Consider the following 18978-nt stretch of genomic DNA (forward strand, 5'->3'; position numbering starts at 1 on the left):
AATGCAAGCATTAAGCCCAAAAAATAAATACAATGCTTATCGTATATCAGTTTCTAGACATCAATTCATGCATATAACATACTCAAGTTCCATTATTGGCGGTTTAAGGTGTTGGACTACAAAGTACTTAGCCCTTTTTACCAAGCTAGCTTGTGAACCAATTCAGACTAATCCATAAACTTAATGAACTAAAATGCAGTTGCTTATAGAGAATGTCCAATGTTCTACATAACCTCTACGATCCTAGTGGGAATGCATGTGCCATTTTCTACCGGTTCCTGGATTCTAAATTGTGTCGTGTTGGTTTGTATAAATATATATAGTTTTTATTATTATCAATCTAAAAAATATATATCTAGATACACAACAAAGACTATATATCGATAAAAAATAAACCGAATTATAATATGTAACAGATGGAGTACTAATTATTATCATATAATATTAAGAAGATGATGCTGAGTTAGGCGAGATATTTGCAATGCCAGCATGATTTACCTGGGACCCACTTCTTCAATTTGATGAGAGAGCTTACCGACATTCCGCCCCCACTTCCTTTGGAGAGAGAGAGAGAGAAGGAAGGAGAGGGGCAGGGAGATGGAGAGGGCGGCCCCCGTGAGGAGTTCCCACACCTCGACGGCCGGCCTGCTCGCGTGGCCTCACCCCGATGGCGCCGGGTCGCTGCCAGCACGCCGGCCTAACCAGGTGACCCCGCTCTTCTGTTCTCCTTCTCCCTGTTCCTCCACCATTCTCCCCGCGCGGCGCGCTGCTTGTGATCGGCGTTGATCTCTTATTGTTCCTCGCTCGCCCTGCAGCCGACGGAGGAATTCAGGAAGGTGGTGTTTGGGGGTCAGGTCACCGAGGAGGCCGACGGCCACAACAAGACCAAGATGTGAGATAGCTTCCGCGCCTTCATGGCCGGATTCCTCTCTCCGCTCCTGTGATTCGGATCTCAAGTCGTTCAATGCGATTGGTATCCGCATGCATGATCCCGACCCCAAGTGTGCCTGCTTACTAATTTCGGCTGCTCCTGCTCTGATTATTACAGGAGGACGACGGGCTCCGCGCCCAAGTCGAAGGAGATAACAGGGATCGGCATATTCAAGGCCGAGAGCGCCGCCGCCGCCGTCGCAACTGCCTCCCGTGATCGTCAGGTGCACAACTTTGGATCTGCATTCTATGTGGGGTGGGACATTGTTTGGCATTGATCTTCTGCACAGAGTACTCGTTGTGTATGCTGGGGATAGTTCCTTTTGTTTCACGTGGCATGTCGACAGGATCAATGAAGAATGCCTATGAGATTTTTTTTTGAAGGTTAATGCCTATCAGATTTGTTGCATAAAGTGCCGGGATTGATTTCTGGTTTTGTCAATGTTCAATAATGCTATAGATCTTAGCCTCATGTTACTAGAAGTAGAGTTTTCAGTGTTCTCAAGCCTTGTTGGCAGATTTTTATTCAACAAAGTGGAAGTGCAAATCTGATCGATTAAAAAAAGATCTAGAGATTCTGCATTGTCACGACATTACTGATCTGATTGATTGAGATTCAGTTAACCTCTTATGCTGTTCTGTGTTGTTCTTAATTACTCTTCGTGAACCAAAATTGGCGTAAAGCAGAAGTCTTATGTTGTTCTTAATTCTTATAATAAATAGTAGAAGGGCGGGCTTGGTGCAAGCGGTAGAGTCTTACCGCCTGTGACCGGAAGGTCCCGGGTTCGAGTCGCGGTCTCCTCACATTGCATAGGCGGGGGTAAGGCTTGCCACTGGCACCCTTCCCCAGACCCCGCACAGAGCGGGAGCTCTCTGCACTGGGTACGCCCTTATAATAAATAGTACAGTAAAAAATATCTATGTATCGTGATTGAGGGGGGAAACGTAGGTCTGATCGTGATTGCAGTTCCAACCATCATATTATCGTGATCAACTACGGTTATTGTTTTTCATTAAAGGATGATCAACTTTATAATTAGCCACTTCATGTAACAGACTACAAACTCTTTGTCAGCACTTCACATCTGGATATCTTTTGTTACCTATATGCCATAATTTGGTGGATCCATATAGTTAATTATGCATTTTATATTGTCTGCTGATGAGAGAACAGGAAAATGAACAAACGTTTCCCTTCTAAATGGCATACATATTACTTGAAAGAGATGAAGAAAAATTGATCATACCATTCCGTGTGATATTGTGAGACAATCAGCTTTTATAATAATCTGCAGGCTAGCCAGATCACCTTTTCTCAGGACGGGACCATTCCTCCCAGGAAGCCAACTTCAGTTGCAGGGGTGGCGAGACAGCGTGAGCTTAGCCATACCTTTGAGAGTGAGGGGGACAGTAAGATGAAGTGGCAGGTGTCCAGTGCGAAATCCAAGGAGCTCAGTGGTCATGACATCTTTGCTGATCATGAAGATCCCAAGCCCAACAGGTCAAGGAGATCAGACTATGGCAGCTCTGCTGCTCTGTCACCTGTAAAAAATGCAAATGTACTGCCCGAGCCATTTTGGTAGCTTATTCACCTTGTGGTGGTTCCAAACTCTACTGAACAGCTGTCGTTATCTTTGTTAACAGGTGAGCTCCTTCTCGTTTGGAGAGGCCGACACGGACAGCACAGTGAAAACAGCAAAGAAGAAAGGGACCAGCAACAAGTCTACTGATCTGAATGGCAAGGCCATCTCCGAGAGGGATTCAGCGCCTGCAGAGAAACAGCCTCTGAACCGCGCGAAGCCGAAAGGAATGAGCGGTAGCAGCATTTTTGCAGACGGGAAGGCCCCAACAACCGGAGATCATGCAGGCCGTCGGACCCGGCAGCCTCCTGGCGGCGACAGCAGCATCTTGCTGGGCTAGCGTGCATTGTCCTATGCCGCCGCACGGGTGGTTGGTCCGTCAGTCTGCGGCCTTGTTTTCGTGATCAGGCGATAGAGTCCCATCTCCAGTCCTTCAGATGATCTGGTTCACTTCTGGCTGGCGAGTGTATGGGTTTGGTCTGTGTTGGTTGTGACATGCCCGATGGAACAACCCTCTATCCCTACGGCGTTTGGTGCCGTTTTGTTGTGTACAATGGATGGCGTGTGGTGCCGTTTTGTTGTGGATATGCGTTTGTTTGGTTAAATAAGGAATTGGTGTATGGTACCAGTAGTCCGATCGAGCTCACGTGCAAAGTGGGCGAAGTCGCAAACCCATTGCGCTGACCTCATCGAAGGTTGCATGAGAGCATGGTTAATAACCCAGCCAGCAGCGGGCGGTATGCCACTGCCATGTCATATACAGCCAGCTATATAGCCAACTTATATAGTAGATGAGCTCTTTAGCTAGCTGCTGCTCAGATTGTAATCATTTATTGCTCAAATGTGCAAACAAGCTACAAACCATCAGCTGTGATCACATCTTTGTGGCTGTATATATGTGCTCATTCAACTAGAAAACAAATATGCTCATCCATACGATTTTACCAAACAAAATCTGAGATGAACCATTTTACCAAACAACATAATAAAATGGAAGGCCATTGGCAGATAGATGGCAAATTTCAAGCAACAATACAAATTTCAAGCAACAATACCAGATAGATGACAAATTTCAAGCAACAGTTCGCTGGCACATAGACCATTAACTAAAAACAATACTAAATAAGTTCGTTGGCACACAAGCCATTAACTAAAAACAGTACTAAACAAGTTCACTGGCACACAAGCCATTATTTATTGATCTAGACGACGGTGCTAGAAGCATGAAGCCATAGTTGATAGCTGAACTTCGGTAGAATGCAGCAGCCAGCCCATTTGCATCAAAAGTGAAAACACCGCAAGCATAATAATGCGAAAGTCAAACATATGGGTCCTGAAAATTAGCTAGAAAAGTTTCTGTTTGTGGATAAGTGTGGATCAAATATGTTGAAGAGAACATGTTCAGAATTTTAGAGTGGATACCTGCAAGTAGCATCTGTAGCATTCAGCACGTCATGCTCAGTCCTGATTCATGAAAAGATACATGTAAGACATCATGTTAGTTCTCACTGTGAAGGGAAAAAATAACAGAAACATGTAGATTTCATAATTCTACCATGACTAGTTCTGATGGCTATTTCCAAACCTACGCCAAATGTGCTCGACCAAATCATTTTTAAGCTGGGTATGCTGTGGACGAGCACGGATAGCAGCTTTTCTACGCAACACATCAGCGAAGCACAGATTACCACCAGTGTTCACTTCAGGAGGTAGAGCAATGGATGCCCCTGGATTCTCATTCAAATCAATATGAATAGTAGCATCCTCTCTCTCATCTTCCACTTTCATATTGTGGAGAATCACACAAGCTAGCATGATCCTTCCAACACTCTTCCTCTTCCATAGGCGTGCAAGACGGCGAACAATGGAAAAACGGGACTGCAGTACCCCAAAAGCACGCTCCACATCTTTCCTTGCCCCTTCCTGGTGCTTGGCAAACAACTTATGCTTCTCTATTTGAGGAAGTGTAATAGTCTTCATGAAGGCTGCCCATTCTAGGTATATACCATCAGCAAGGTAATAACCTATGTTATACTCATTCCCATTAACTGAAAACTGAATTTGAGTGGCTTCTCCTTTTAAAGCATCAAAAAATAGTGGGGACTAGTTGAGCACGTTAAGGTCATTGTTTGACCCAGCAACTCCAAAGAAAGCATGCCAAATATGAAGGTCCTGAGAAGCAACAGCTTCTAGGACTATAGTTGGAACTCCATAATCACCACGGGTGAATTGACCCCTCCATGCTAAAGGACACTTCTCCCAACGCCAGTGCATGCAATCTATGCTACCTAGCATTCCAGGGAAACCACGAGACTCATTAACCTGGAGTAAACGCTCAACATCCTCACGTGTGGGGCGTCGCATGTACTCCCCACCAAACACCTCAATCACCCCTCGTGCAAACTTGTCCAAGCACTGTAATGCAGTGCACTTTCCAATCTTCAAGTACTCATCAAGAGCATCTGCAGGAGTGCCATAAAGCCAGCATGCGCATGGCTGCTGTACACTTCTGCAGTGGTGACAGCCCTATTCGACCAGCACAATCTGCCCTATAAGTGAAATAGGGAGACCACTGACCAAGGGCATCCACAATGCGTAAGAATAAACGCCTATTCATACGGAATCTAGTACGGAACATACTCTCGGGGTAGAGTGGTTCTGCAGCAACGTAGTCCTCTACAAGACGCTCATGAGCACCTCCATGATCCCTCCGGATGCTCTTTCTAGGACCATATTGTCGCTGAGAAACCCCACCCGAGAAGGCAGCCTTGATCTTCATTGTGAGCGTGCTAGCAAAGGAGTCGAGGATGAGCAAGCCTCCGAGATTCAAGCTTCTCACTGGATACACGCCTTTGTGTTTCTAACATCTCTGCACGCCCTTCATTTGCTGCTTTTTGAGCATCTAAAAAGTTGTTAAGCTCATCTTCAAGATCTATTATACAAGGCTGCTCTTTTTTTTTTCTTCATCTGCTCCTTAGCTTTCTTGCCCCCTATGAGCCGTTCATCATCATCTAGAGAGAAATGTTGCCCCACATCCTCCTCAACAAACTTTCTCTTGCCTGGTTCAAGATCCTCGAGGCGTTCCAGATAGGCGTCCCATTTTGGCTCCTTGCTAAGAACTTCCCAACAATGCCTAAACATGAATGGCCCATCTTTTTTGTGGTCTTCTTCGTAACTTTGTAGTGCCTTGTTCATTACATCCTCATCAGATTCACCACTAGCCCACATAGCATTGGCCTCCTTCCAGTTACCACCAAACCAAGCAACCCTTTTCTTAATTCTTCCAAAGTGATCCTTTATTTGCTTGGCTGTCCTAACTCGGTCTTTTGGGGTGGTGCTATTAAATACATCAGCAACACCTTTCCAGTACTGATCATTCTTCTTAAAATTGGCTTGGATTGGATCATTTGAATTATTCACCCAAGCAGCGACCTAAAACATTGTCAAATTGTCAAAAGATGTTAACTGATGTGCTAACAATGTAACACATGGAGCCCATTAACCAAAAAAAGAAGATCTTACCAATCTAAGATCCTCCTTTTTTGTCCATGTCAAGCGTTTTTCAGTCCTAGTATTGTTGTCAACATCAATATGTATTGCTTGTGATGAACTCCCATTGCTCGCAGCTTGTGGTGTGCTCTTCAAAATATTTAGGAAACCACTAGGAGGGTGAGAATCTAATCCCCTGGCAAAAAAAATGTACCCTAAATCAAAATTTGCATTAAAGAACTAGACATAAATAAATAGCAGCTTAGAACTAGAGATCTACAGTTAAAAAAATTCATGTCTAACTAGATAAGAAGCATTACAAAAACTGCAGAAGTCTCTCGCATACAAGACATCTAATTTCATAGCTACAGAGATGAAATACTTGCACATAAATATTAATCGTCATCGGTACAGAGATAACATACCATTCTTGCACATCGGACTCCTCAAGATTAGGCCCAGACCAAGGATATGCTGAAGCACCAACGCAGGAGGTGCCCACCAAGGGCCTTGAGCCAATGAGCTTGCCATGCCCGGTTGCTGTACGCCGGTTAGCCAGCATGGTGCGGAGGAGGGAGGCATGGACTGTGGCGGGCGAGGCGGGCACCAGACACCAGGTCCAAACATGGAAGGGATGGACGGCGGGGGAGCGGGCTGAGTCGTCGCGGGCTGACCAGACTGAGCCACCGGCGGCGGAATCTCTATGGGCGTTGGCGCAGATGTTCTCTTGTACTTCCGACTCATCTCGCCCAAGTGATGGCTGCTGGGTATGGCAGCTAGGGTTTGGGAGAGGTGGCGATTGGGGAAGATTTGGGGCTTAAATCCTTGGATTTGGCACGCGAGGAATCGATTTGGCGCGCGAGGAATCGATTTGGCGGGAAGAGCATGATCTATTTGGCACTGGGGAAGGGGAAGCGGAGCACGGGATCGAGAAGGAGAGAGACGGGAGGATGAGGCGCCAGCTTCTTGCTCGCATCAGGCTGAAAGACGACGTTTTTTTCTCGTACGCTGCGCTACAGCCGGGCGAAGAGAATAACGCTCGCTGCGTGATCTCTCTCTTCCGTGGCTGTTTTTGTGATGGCGTGGACTCCTCTCCGTCGGCTTGCAGTCGATTATAATACTTGCTCTGATAGCGCCACATAACCAATGTGTCTTTTCATTGTTTTTTTTATTTCTTGATTGACATAGAGCAATATATCATCCACCAAGTGTCAGAAAATTAGGAATATTAGTTCATTTACCATGGTCTACTAAAAGTTTGAAACAAGACGCGGAAAATAAACTTTTTACCACTAATAGTAATTCTATCAGAATCTAAATTCATTAACAAAGTGGATTTAACTTTAGCATGCCCTCTCCTTTTCGCTTTGTAAGAAGTCAACAAATTTTCGATCTAACCAAATCTGTAGAAAAACACTAACATTTATGATACCGAATAATGATCATTAGCTTAATCATGTGATAAATTTTCATAGTGCATCTATTTGGAGAGATAAATGTTTTTTAAAAACTTAGTCAGGGTTTATATTGGTTGACCCCTTAGAAATGACAAAATGCACTCGTTTCGTGTTGGAGGGAGTATTTTGAGAAACAGAGACATATATGGTTTCTGAGTTCGTAGTGGACATCTGGATGAGTGAAAAAACAAAATCAAAATGTATACAGTACTTGTTTTCCCATCACAATGCAAACCTCAGCACTGCTTGTATCAGCATTTATACAGGTTGGTTTATCCATATATAATATTAAATGAAAATGAAAACATGTTAAAATCGCTCTGACTGTGAGACTGAGGCCCTGTTTGGCAGGGTTTCTCCACCGGCTTCAGGAGTCGTTTGGAGCCGTTTTTTGCCAAACAGGGTAAAGTAAAATAGCTTCACTGGTGAAGCCCCTAAAAACATGCTCTCACAGTGATTTGAGGTGGGATGGAGCTAAAAAAATGGCTTCTCCCGACTTCTCCTCCAGGCCTCCAAAACATGCTCTCACAGGGAAGCCATTTTGCCAAATGGTTTACCAAAACCGCTTCAGCGCTCCACTGGTGAAGCTGTTCGTGGAGCTTGGAAAAAAAAATAGCTTCACTGGTAAAGGAAAGCTCTGCCAAACAGGGTCTGAGTGTAAACAGAGCGGAGCGGATATGCTCTCTCTGGGCCTCTGACCTTCCACGCGGCCTTTTGGCCCAAACAATAACAAACCAGGCCGGGCTGCCACTTGCCAGATACGACGGCGCCACCCAAACCGCGGCGCAGGTCCGGCCGTCCGGGAAACCCGCTCGGTTTGCACGGTTTCCCACGTCGGCCATCCGAATCCGAACCGAAAAGCCAAGCGGCGTCGCTGTTGCTTCGGCTGGGAAGTGGGAATGGGAATGGATGAGTGCAAGCGGAGCACGGCAAGTCGGCAGGCAACTTGCCCCGCGAGTCAGTCACGTGCCGAGCGCCACCTCCACCCTCCGGAGTCCAGAAGCCTCTGCCGCCCTCCCACTGGCCGGCGGGCCCCGCGGATGCGGACGGGTCCAGCCAATGGGGCGTCGGCAACTGATCGGATCGCACCGGCGCGTCGTGTCCACTACCTCCGCGCCGCCCCGGGGCCCACCACGCCCGCTCCCAGCCGCTAGTTAGTAACCAACCCCGCCGCGGATACGCGCCAAAGCCAAACAATTTCTTTCCTTTTTTTTTTCTCCTCCTTCTTCTCTGAAAAAAATTCCTTCTGGTAATTTCGGTGCTCAAGACGCCCATCTCTCCTCTCATCGTCTCTCTCATCCATCCTGTGCCAAAACAAAACGAAAAAATACTCCTCCTCCTGCTGCTGCTAGAGCGATAAGAAAACAAAGAAAAGAAAAAGAAAGGAGGGTAATCTCAGGAACCATCTAGAGACAGCGAGCGGCCCGTGGAGCGGAGCGAGCAAGCCTACTGCGCCGGCGGCGGCGTCCTCCCGAAGCAGAAGCGGTTAAGATCCATCCATCCCGTTCTTGAGTTCTTCTCTCCCCCTTTATTTGCTCGTTTCCTGGACGCGAATTCGGGCGTCGGCTTTGAGGTGGCCCCCGGTGCTGTTCTTGCGCCTTTTGTGTGGTGGGGCTGCGAGTTTTTGAGTTCCCCTCTGTTCTTGGGTCTTAAGAGGCGTTTTCTTTTTTTCCCCTTTCTTTTCTGGTGGTTCTGTGTTCGCTACCTTCTGTTTGATTGGTGTTTGGTGTCCTTGTGGCGATTCTTCATTCTCTCTGTGTCTGAAGGGTGGGGGGGGGGGGGGGGATTGGATCTTTGGTGAAGTTGCTACTACTGTCTGCTGACTTTTTCCTACTGGTGATTTTCTTTGCTTTTGCAGGTTCTGATCCACAGCTCTCGATTCCGGAAGGTGAGAACATGTCCATTCAACTCCCCTGTTTCTTTGTTCTTTCTTGTATAGTTCTACTAGGTCCTTTTGGTGAGATGTATGCATCACTAGTTTTCCATCTTTTCTTGCACTGTTTGATCTGACCCCAAGGCAGGCAGGCAGGCAACTGAACATGGCTGTAGTAGTTTTGTTTAGAATAATTACTGTTGTAGCGACCTGTCTCGGAATATGATTGTTTGTTTAGTTTACAGTTTCTTTCATTTTTTCGGGTAATTCATCTCATTTTCTCTCCTTCTGGTTTGTAGGAGTTGGTCAAGAACTGGGGATCCTGAGTTGAATATGATATCAAATCCGGTGGACTGGTATAGTTTCGGACCCGGATAGAATTTGCAGGGATGCCAGATTGGAGGGTGCGTGAGGTAATCTCTGTTTCATGAATTCCTCCTCTTTTTCTGCCAAAAGTTTCATGAATTTCTTGTTGGACAATTGGACATAGCATCTGCATTTGATACAAGAGATTCTTGACGGACAACTGGACATAGCAATCTCACTACTTTTTTTAGCCACTGCATTTGATACATTAGGTTATAACCAATGATGTGGAATGTATTTGTTTGCAACTTAGGAAAAAAAGAAACAATTTAGAAATACCAGTGTCCTTAGATTTAGTGGATGATACCCAAGTTTTTCTAGGCGCTAGGTGAAATCTAGGCGATGACCCCTAGCCTAGCGACTAGTCCAGCCTAGGCTAGCCTAGGCGTTTTGCTAGGCGTTTTGCCAATTTAGTATAATATATAATATATATAGCATAATATATATATTTATATAGCAGAAATCATGAATAATTTAGATAGACATACCTTAGGTCCTTAGTCCTCACTTGTAGTTGATACAGAATAACAGAAGTGATGTTCCTTACTTGTAGTTGATGCAACAATCAACAAATTACAAACATACACATGCAATCAAAGCAATCAGCCAATCAGTATATGCAATCAGATTTCAGATTTCAGAAATCAAAGCAATCAGTATGCCTGTAGGCTGTAGCAATAAACCACGTTTTCCTAGACGGTAAACGGTAAACGGGCGGTGACCCTCCGTTTAGCGTTTAGACTGTGTAGACGCCGTTTAGACGGCGTCTAAACGGATTAAACGGTTTTGTTACTGTAGCAAGGTTTCAACAGTTTTGTATATATAATTATATATAGATGTCAATTTTACATGTAAGATACCTTGCATAATTCCATAAGTCACAGAACATGTACAAAACATGAGAAGGGAAAAGAACATGAGTCACAGAACTGCACATACCTTGCATAATTTGAGTTTCTGAACTTGCATAACTCCATGTCCACTCCTTTGACTCGATATAATCTATGCACATATAGGAGAAAATAAGTACTGTGACATGCAAACTAATTCGAAGTAAATGGAATCAGAGCAAGATTGATGCAATTCATGGTGCTAATTCGAAGTAAATGGAATCAGAGCAAGATTGATGCAATTCATGGTGCTAATTCGAAGTAAATGGAATCAGAGCAAGATTGAATCATAACAGAGCAAGATTGATGCATAACAGAGCATAACAGAGCATAACAGAGCAAGATTGATGCATAACAGGGAATCAGAGCATAAGCATAACAGAGCAAGATTGAGAGCAAGATTGAAGTACTTAATCGAGCTAATCAGGAACAACAAGTAAATGGAAGAACGGACAGAGCAGTACCTGGGATTGGGAGGCAGTTCGGTCGGAGGAGGCGTCAAGGCTGGAGCTGCTGCTGCTCGGAGGCGGCGTCAAGGCTGGAGCTGTTGCTGCTCTGAGGAGGCGTCACGGCTGGAGGAGCTGCTGCTCGGAGGCGGCGTCACGTGCGCAGGACGGAGGCGCGACGCGCGCAGGACGGAGCCGCGACGCCCGCGCAGCTGGAAGTTGGCCTCGTCGCCGGGCGCTGGTCGACGCGCGTGCAGAGGAGGGAGCCGCGACGCGAGCGCAGCTGCAGGTCGGCCTCGTCGCCGGCGCGCTGGGACGCGCGTGCGCGAGAGCTGGCGGCGGCGTGCGTACGAGCTGAGCAGAACGGGGAAATTTCCTCTCAACCCTAGCCTCCGGTACTTGTACCCGGTCCAAAACTTGTCGAGGAGCCCGCCAAGGCGCCAACTCTTCCCGCCTGCTGCTCCCGCCCCGTTCCTCTTCCCGCCTCCCGCTGCTGCTCCCGCGCATCGATTTGGGCCGCGGCCATCACCTAAATGCCCGTTTATTCCCGTTCCAGGCGTCCATTCCCGTTTCCCTGCCGTCCGTTTAGCCCGTCTTCAACGTTTATTCCTGTTTTTGACCGTCTAAACGGGAAAGCCGTTTAACTGTCCGCCCAGGCCCTAAACTTCACGGCACCCTGTCGTTTACCATCTAAACGCGTTTAGACGGCCGTTTAAAACCGTTTAGGAAAACGTGGGCAATAAACCAATCTGAGTTTCAGAACATGCAATCAGATTTCAGAACAAGCAATCAGATATAATGATATATACATGCACTACTACAGCAATTCACAGATTCATACTTCAGATTTCAGAAACAGAGGAGAGGAGAGCAGCAGGGAAACAGAGCAGAGCAGTTCAAGGGAGCAGAGCAGAGCAGGGGAGGACATACCTTCGGCTTCGGGCGTCGGCCTTGGGGGCTGGGGTCCGCCTGAGGGAGATGACCGCCGGGGAGGGTACTGGGCGGCGGGGAGTTGGCCGGCGGGGAGGCCCTTCGAGGCTTCGATGCGGGGAGGAGGACGAGCTGGGCGGAGACCGGGGAGGAGTGGAGGAGGACGAGGTCGGAGCGGACTGGCGGGCGGGGAGGAGCGTCGGCGCCGGCGGAAGCTGCTTCCCGGCGGAGAGGAGCGTCGCCTGGCAGCGGATTAGCGTCGCGCGCGGCTTCGGTACCCATACGCGGCCTTATCCGTCGCGCGCGCGCAGCAATTTCCCCCCGGCGCCAACCTTTCCCGCGCGCGCGCTCGCCGGCCGCCGCGTAATATTTTGCGCGCGCTGGGAAACCCGGGCCGACTCGAGTCGATTCCGCGCCGCCTAGGGCTTCTGGGCGCCGCCGAGTCGCGCGGAGGCACCGCCTAGGCGCTCCCGTCGACTTGAGGGGCGACTACCCCCCTAGTCCAGGCGCCGGGCTGTAGCCTAGCGACTAGGCGCGACTAGGCGCGTCGTAGTCGTCGACTTTCAAAACTTGGGATGATACGATGTGGAAAAATCTGGAAGAACAATAGGTCAGTGTGTGTGAGGATAATTTTATTCAATTCCATATAACCTGCATAGGTGTACAGGTTAATAAATCAGCCCGCCAGGATTTGGGACTCTGTATATAAGGTTCTTGGTACAATATACATGTTTATTCTCATTGATGAATTGCGCTTGCCACCCATAATAGATCCACAATTGTTTTTGCTCCGGATATATGAGTGGGGGTTTAGTGGGCTAGCCCCTCATACGTGAAAGTGCCTAGTGTCTGCTTTGGTGAAGTTGACCAGTGTTTTAAATTTCAATGTTTGATTGACACGCTACAACTGTAGCATTAAATAACTTGATGTTGAACTCTGTAATGGATCATACCCTGGTCACAGTCAGCTGTTGTGTTGGACCTTGTCCACTAACAGTGCTTTGTTATGTTCTCTGGACCCTCGTTTATCTTGGCATTCCATTAGAGATGGCTAAATTTTTCTGCTCTAGGCCTATGGCTAATAATGCTTTTACAGTTTGAAGGTAAATTCACTGATGAGTTTGCCCACAGTAATAGCAACGAACATGAAGGTGGAGTTGAGGCTCCTGGTGTCACTAGTAGTAAGAAGTTGAAGCATGCAGTTGCCAGTGAGAAAGTCCAAGGTCCCATCCCCAGAACAAATAGCTCAGATTCACCGAGATTTAATTCAGAGGACATCCAACGTGAGAACAGGATAGTATCCCAGAATATAAACAGTGCCGGTGACTGCATAGGAGACAGCAAAAATGGTTCCAATGCCTTTCCTTCAAGAGAAGAAAATACAGTCGCTGAAACCAGATGTCCAACAGATAACTGGAACTTCTGTCAGTTTGCACTGAGCAATGGTTCTTCCATTCTCAATAACCACAGTGCTCCGCAGGATAGCCTCACTTATGGAGATAATGATCTAAACTACATCGATTGGCCTGGCATTGATAATTTTGAGGATGTCGACACATTATTCAGGTATTCAGAACTTCTAGCTTACTCGTTAAGATCTTAATTTGTATAAACAGGTGATAACTCTATTTATTTTTTCCCTCTCTCTTTTTTTTTTAAAAAAAAAGGTCGTCTGATTCCACATATGATCAGCAGCAGCTGGAGAATGCAGATGGGTTGTCTTGGATTCCTTCTTCAGATGCTGTTTACTCTTCTGATGTTGCTATGCAGCAAGGGTTTGACTCGTCTTATTCAGATTATGGTATTCTGGATGATCTCTCAGCATTCCAATGCGCAGAAGATAAATCACTACTCTCAGTTGATCCTTCATCAGCTTTATGTGATAATCAATTCAATGATACCTACCTGTTCAATGAGCAAAAGAATGTGAATGGATATGGCGAACAGGCAAGTCAACTGTTCCATTTTCCTTCTGTATTAGTTGACTCAGTATTTATCTTCTACCTTCTTTAATTCTTGTATCTCTTTTGTCCACAATAGATATACCAAGGGGATGTGATGGAGTTGTTGCCCACTGACCAGATATGCAGTGGACATGAAAACATTGATATGGTAATTTCCTAGGGCTATTTAATCATTGAAACAACACTGAATCATTGTAATCGATGCCTCAGGGGCTTTTTATTAGTTTGGGTTTAGTTTATGGTCTAAGCCCCTTAAATGGACATATAGTTGATTTAATGTTCTATTACAACTGACTGTGATGTGAAAACAGAAATGAAAAGGTAGTTAAGTACAATCACGCTACTTGCTTTGCTATTGCTGTTACTCCCTCCGTTCCAAATTCTAAGTCATTTTAGCTTTTCTGGATGCAGCTATGCACCTAGATATATGCCATGTCTAGATATATAGTAAAAACTATTATCTGGAAAATCTGAAACGACTTATAATTTGGAATGGAGTGAGTATATTTCTATATTTTTGTGCTCCAAGGCCTTTGCTTGTGTAGTTTTGTATTGGGTTTATCACTGGAATGCTTGTTTTTGAGGATGGTTAGTGCATAAGAGGTAGTGCCATAAGGATGGTAGATCATTATGCACATGTTCTTCATTGATTTAATGTCATGGTCCCAGTTGCAGGATGGAAACCAGTATTCATCTGAAAATGCAATTCAAGGTATTGAAGACAAGAAATTCTCTATAGTGTCAACTTCTCAGCTGAGCTCCTCTCAGAATTTACTGAATCAAAGGCACCACTTAGATTCCAGTTCACCAAGCAACATTACTTCTGAGTCCTATCCAGAAAAGTTCGGTCCACCTAGTGGTTCTTTTGCACAAAGGAATTCAAAAGGTAATGTTACAAGCGAAACGTCAGATGGGGTATTTTCTAGTTGTTCTGAACATGTTTGTTTATCTTGTACTCTTCTGGTGTGATTAGCTGATGTGACATTTAACTCTACAAATGCAGCGCAGAAGAAAACTGTGAACATGCAACCAAGACAGCCAACAAATGATAATGTCATGAACAGACATCCTCAAACATTGACAAGAAGAGCTTATCCTTGTGAGAACTATGAAACTGAAAGAAGAGGATTAGGGAAAAGAACTCTGGGGGATCCTCAAGTTACAATGGGTACTTCAATGGTAGTTGATGGCTCATTTGTATCATCTATATCCTCTGATAACTCAGTTGAAGAAAGCAGCTTTCGACAACTGCAGGATGCTGTTAGTCAGGTATCATGGGTTACTAGCTTCCTTTTCTTTTCTTTTAATGTCCCATGAATCAGAAACTCCAGCCTACAGCAGTACAGCCCCTTCATTTTGTTACTGCAAATTCATGCTGCGTTTGCAGTTTTTTTTTTAACTTTTTTTGGCCTTGCCTTTCTGATTTCTCTAAATGACCATAAATTTGATCAAAGGAGGGACCTTGGTTTTGGTAGAACCAAAGTTCCTGTTTTCATCCTTCCTCTTAGAGGAACTAAACTAGTTCTAATAAACTATGTACCGCAGTATTAAAGTTACTTTGCATGTCTGCTTCAGCTGGATGTGCAAACCAAATTGTGCATTAGAGATGGTTTATACCGATTGGCACGAAGTGTGCAACATAGGCAAGTTTTTCCAAATATGATGAACAGCAATGGAGATAGCCAGGATGTAAAGGATTTGCAGAATGCAGAAACTTCGCGCAAGTATGTCGTTTCTAACAAAGATCTTATCTATACTTACACAAGCATGAATCAGTATCTATGGCTTTGAAAACTGTAATCGTTGGCATTCTCCTTATTGTTTAATTAGAAACTTCACAGTGTTGTCTAAAGGCTCCTAATGCAATGTCTTTCGCACAGCCTGTTATCTCTAAAATATCATTTTGAGATGTCGAACCATGTACCAGAAGAACAATTCCTGACATCTTGGTCCCTAAGATGCTAGTTGATTGAGGTTTAAATATAGCTCTTAATTTGAGTCATGGATTAACCCGTTTGTTGACTGTTTACATGTGTTATTTGTGATGCTATAGTATCTAGTCCGTTATATGTAGTTGCCTGCTTTAAAACAGTAAGTAAGAAATATAAGAAAGGAGGCAGTTGATTATCCTTCCATGGCATGGCACAATGTCTGAAGTTGATACTCATTACAGTACTCACAATGCAAAGGAGGCGAGAAAATGGCTTTGCCTAAGTGTAGCCTTTCCTTTTTGATGTTTCTGTTTGGCAGGTTCGTCGATCCTCGGAGCATCGAGACGCAGACAAACCCGATCGATCGGTCTATAGCTCTGCTACTTTTCCACCAGTCATCGGACCATGCGGCTGTGGCTGTTGACGATGCCTCATCACTAAAATCCCCTGCTGGTGTATGATTTCCTCCCTTCTGCATTGTATAAATCCATCTGCGGCTATAGCCCTTCGTAAGTATGACGAGGCTTTTTCCACCTTGCAGAACAAACAACACCAGGGCCTTGCTGCTAACCAAGCCCTTATGCCAACTTCATCGGTGTATTCCTTAGGAGGTCAGGGGATCCCCAAGGATGTACAATCCCTGGACAAGTACTGAATTTATGGCGCTGCCCTCCATGACCTTGTTAAAGCGCCATGATGTGGAGCTTTCAACGTCCGTGATTTTTCAATGCAATATTGTTACAGACGTATGGGTTCTAGGCTTATATGTAAAAACAAGCATATTGTGTACCCAGTAGTCTGTAGTCGGTTCCAATCACATTGGTTTTGACATGCTTGTACCCTATTGTTAGACGGCCGCTGTGCTCCCTAGTGAGTGTTGACTCACATTTCTTGTGTAATCTTAAAAAAAATCCTTCTTTCCGTGCATCTCTAGCTGTACCTTTGAACTGATGCACAGGAGTGGATGGATTCGCCCAACAATCATTATACATTTGTTCCATGTTGCTAAGAAATGATTGCATGAGCTAGCAGGCCCTCACTACACCTCGTGTAGTGGTACCTTCTTTTTTCCGTTGCTGCAAGCCTGTGATCCATCAGCGTGGGTGATGGAGACAGGTGGCCCTGAGCAAACCTTTGCTTGATTATGAGCAAGCAGACTGTGGGTCCAACAAACCATTAGCGTTTGACATTTGCTTGATTAGATGGTAGACTGTGGGCCTAACAATGCATTAGCGGTTGACATTTGCTTGATTAGCTAGTTAGCAGAAGATGGCAGGTATCTCAATCCGATGACTACTGATACCTCGATCCGTGCCATTAATCGCTGGATTGCTTATTCAAAACGTAAATACATTGCTCATTCAAAAGGAAAATACAAAACGATGCTTCCTTCCAGAGTTACAAGGGAAACGAGCTGATTTTTCTTTAATCATCAAATCAACTGGAAGCAAGCATAAACAGACAAGTGGGCTAGGTAGACAACAACTTTATTAGACAACAACTTCATTAGATAACAACACAACGGATTACAAATCAGGAAGCGAGCACGTGGCCAGTGGCGGACGCACTAGGAAATTTAATTTAGGAGACTCGTCTTCAACCTACAATAAAGAGGAACGCCTCTAGTTCTCTAGTCTGTTCTTTCTCTTCATTTCTCAAAGTTTGATTTAGGCTCACGGGAACTTGAATGAACTACCAGACTTTAGGAAGAATTGAGCACTTGAACCCGTTGTGCTGCCACGTTAAATCTAACCCTACGCTTGGGATCTTTTTTAACTTTTAAATTTTTAATCAATATTTTGAAAATAATCTACTTCATTTATTTTAGATCTAACTTTTTTGGTTGCACTATTCCATGCGATGAAAAAATAACATCGTGTGATAATCTGCCACGTTAGTGAATCATAGGGCCGCGACCACCTCTTCAAGTTACATTTTATCTCCTCAAAAGAAAAGTAAATGGATTAAAATATCACAGAGCTTGACATGTGCGCTACATATATTGCAAACATTCCATTTATGGGCTGTTTGTTTAGTGGAATGATGCGATCCATCACCATCTCACTCTCTAGTTTTTTTTTTGTTTGGTTTGGATGGCTCCACGATTCTTCTGGGATGGCCTTTTGGAGAAGGTCAGGGGGTCCTTTTATAGGAGAAGATGGAGTAGGGGATAAGACATTGCAAGTCATCAATCCGCGTCAACTCCCTCAACTACCGTTGGATGAAACGACCTTAAACCGCCTTAAAATCAATGGTGTAGATGTTAGAAATGTGCACGAGGCGACTGACACCGTGGGGGCCACCAGAGCAGGTCGACCGACCTACACATGGGGTCGGCCGACCCCCTCTCATGTCGTGTGGGCCTCCCATTCTATCATGTAGGTCTATACTCTGTCCTGGGTGAGTTTTCGCGTGATTGCACATTTGTTGACGTCGGTTCGTTTGCTTGATGTGTATGATGATGGGCCCTTTGACATGTTTTCTGGATAAATCAACCTGCATACAAATATTCAACACGTGGGGAGTTAGGTAGTTTAAACCTCTACACCTATGTTTGATGTTTGATTTCAAGGATAAATGCAGGTGAAGTTGAGGACTTATTCTTGTGGTAGACACCATCAAAAGCGGGCACCAGCTCCCGCGGCACGGTAGCGGTACTTCGCGGGGTACCCTGGCACGGTCGCGAGCTACTTGGACAGAGGCGGGAAGGGATAAGGAGAGTTAGAAGAAAAGGGAAAAAAAATAAAAAAACGGACAAGTGGACCCCACCTATCAGTGGTCCCACTTTTGATGTTCCTAGACCAAACAGAAAATGGACTGGTTCTATCCCTTTTCAACCAAATAGAAATTTCCCATCCCCTCCCCAAAATCAGAGATGGAGTGACTTAGCTTTAAAAAAATTAGAAACATTTTCAAACCAATAAACAAATTAGAAAAACCACTCAAATCTGGCAAAAAGAAAAAAAAACATACAAACACAGACACACCTGATCGATCGGCCTTCGGTCACAGTACCTCTTATATTAACCATAAGACTGCATGAATGTGAAAAGCTAACTGAAATATGTCACTAAAATACATATATCATAAAGTCTAAGCAAGATATAATCAGGTCGTACTTC

At 45.1% G+C, this 18978-nt stretch overlaps 2 protein-coding genes and 2 pseudogenes across 4 annotated transcripts; 2 read left to right on the forward strand and 2 right to left on the reverse strand.

Moving 5' to 3' along the window:
• The first annotated feature begins 545 nt into the window (after positions 1-545).
• On the forward strand, positions 546-3135 carry LOC136539674 (uncharacterized). The gene is made up of 5 exons (XM_066531639.1): positions 546-705; positions 816-892; positions 1049-1154; positions 2226-2489; positions 2575-3135. Exons 1-5 carry the CDS (start codon positions 598-600, stop codon positions 2848-2850), a joined length of 831 nt encoding a protein of 276 aa, XP_066387736.1. The 5' UTR covers positions 546-597; the 3' UTR covers positions 2851-3135.
• A 935-nt stretch (positions 3136-4070) lies between these two features.
• LOC136539675 (protein ALP1-like) lies at positions 4071-5313 on the reverse strand (annotated as a pseudogene).
• Positions 5314-5435: 122 nt separating this feature from the next.
• LOC136537062 (glutathione S-transferase T3-like) lies at positions 5436-6743 on the reverse strand (annotated as a pseudogene).
• A 1913-nt stretch (positions 6744-8656) lies between these two features.
• On the forward strand, positions 8657-16880 carry LOC136529963 (protein LNK1-like). 3 transcript variants are annotated; one of them, XM_066523018.1, is made up of 11 exons: positions 8657-8941; positions 9315-9344; positions 9629-9742; positions 13058-13527; positions 13629-13908; positions 14002-14073; positions 14601-14811; positions 14929-15194; positions 15501-15649; positions 16176-16311; positions 16398-16880. In XM_066523018.1, the coding sequence occupies exons 3-11, from the start codon at positions 9719-9721 to the stop codon at positions 16509-16511; spliced, it is 1722 nt and encodes a 573-aa protein (XP_066379115.1). In that variant the 5' UTR covers positions 8657-8941; positions 9315-9344; positions 9629-9718; the 3' UTR covers positions 16512-16880. The 3 variants fall into 3 exon arrangements, with proteins under 3 accessions (XP_066379115.1, XP_066379122.1, XP_066379111.1); XM_066523014.1 differs by having other exon boundaries at positions 8658-8941; positions 14595-14811; XM_066523025.1 differs by lacking the exons at positions 15501-15649; positions 16398-16880 and having other exon boundaries at positions 14595-14811.
• The last annotated feature ends 2098 nt before the right edge of the window (positions 16881-18978 follow it).

Source organism: Miscanthus floridulus, chromosome 2 (genome assembly GCF_019320115.1).
Source record: "Miscanthus floridulus cultivar M001 chromosome 2, ASM1932011v1, whole genome shotgun sequence".
In the NCBI taxonomy this organism is placed as follows: Eukaryota; Viridiplantae; Streptophyta; class Magnoliopsida; order Poales; family Poaceae; genus Miscanthus; species Miscanthus floridulus.

Bases quoted from the DNA above. Each gene is read 5' to 3' on its own strand.
- LOC136539674 (XM_066531639.1), top strand. From the start codon at position 598: ATGGAGAGGGCGGCCCCCGTGAGGAGTTCCCACACCTCGACGGCCGGC. The intron at 1,155-2,225 runs GTGCACAACTTT...AATAATCTGCAG, and splicing joins CTGCCTCCCGTGATCGTCAG to GCTAGCCAGATCACCTTTTC. The intron at 2,490-2,574 runs GTACTGCCCGAG...CTTTGTTAACAG, and splicing joins CACCTGTAAAAAATGCAAAT to GTGAGCTCCTTCTCGTTTGG.
- LOC136529963 (XM_066523014.1), top strand. From the start codon at position 9,719: ATGCCAGATTGGAGGGTGCGTGAG. The intron at 13,528-13,628 runs GTATTCAGAACT...TTAAAAAAAAAG, and splicing joins GATGTCGACACATTATTCAG to GTCGTCTGATTCCACATATG. The intron at 13,909-14,001 runs GCAAGTCAACTG...TGTCCACAATAG, and splicing joins TGAATGGATATGGCGAACAG to ATATACCAAGGGGATGTGAT.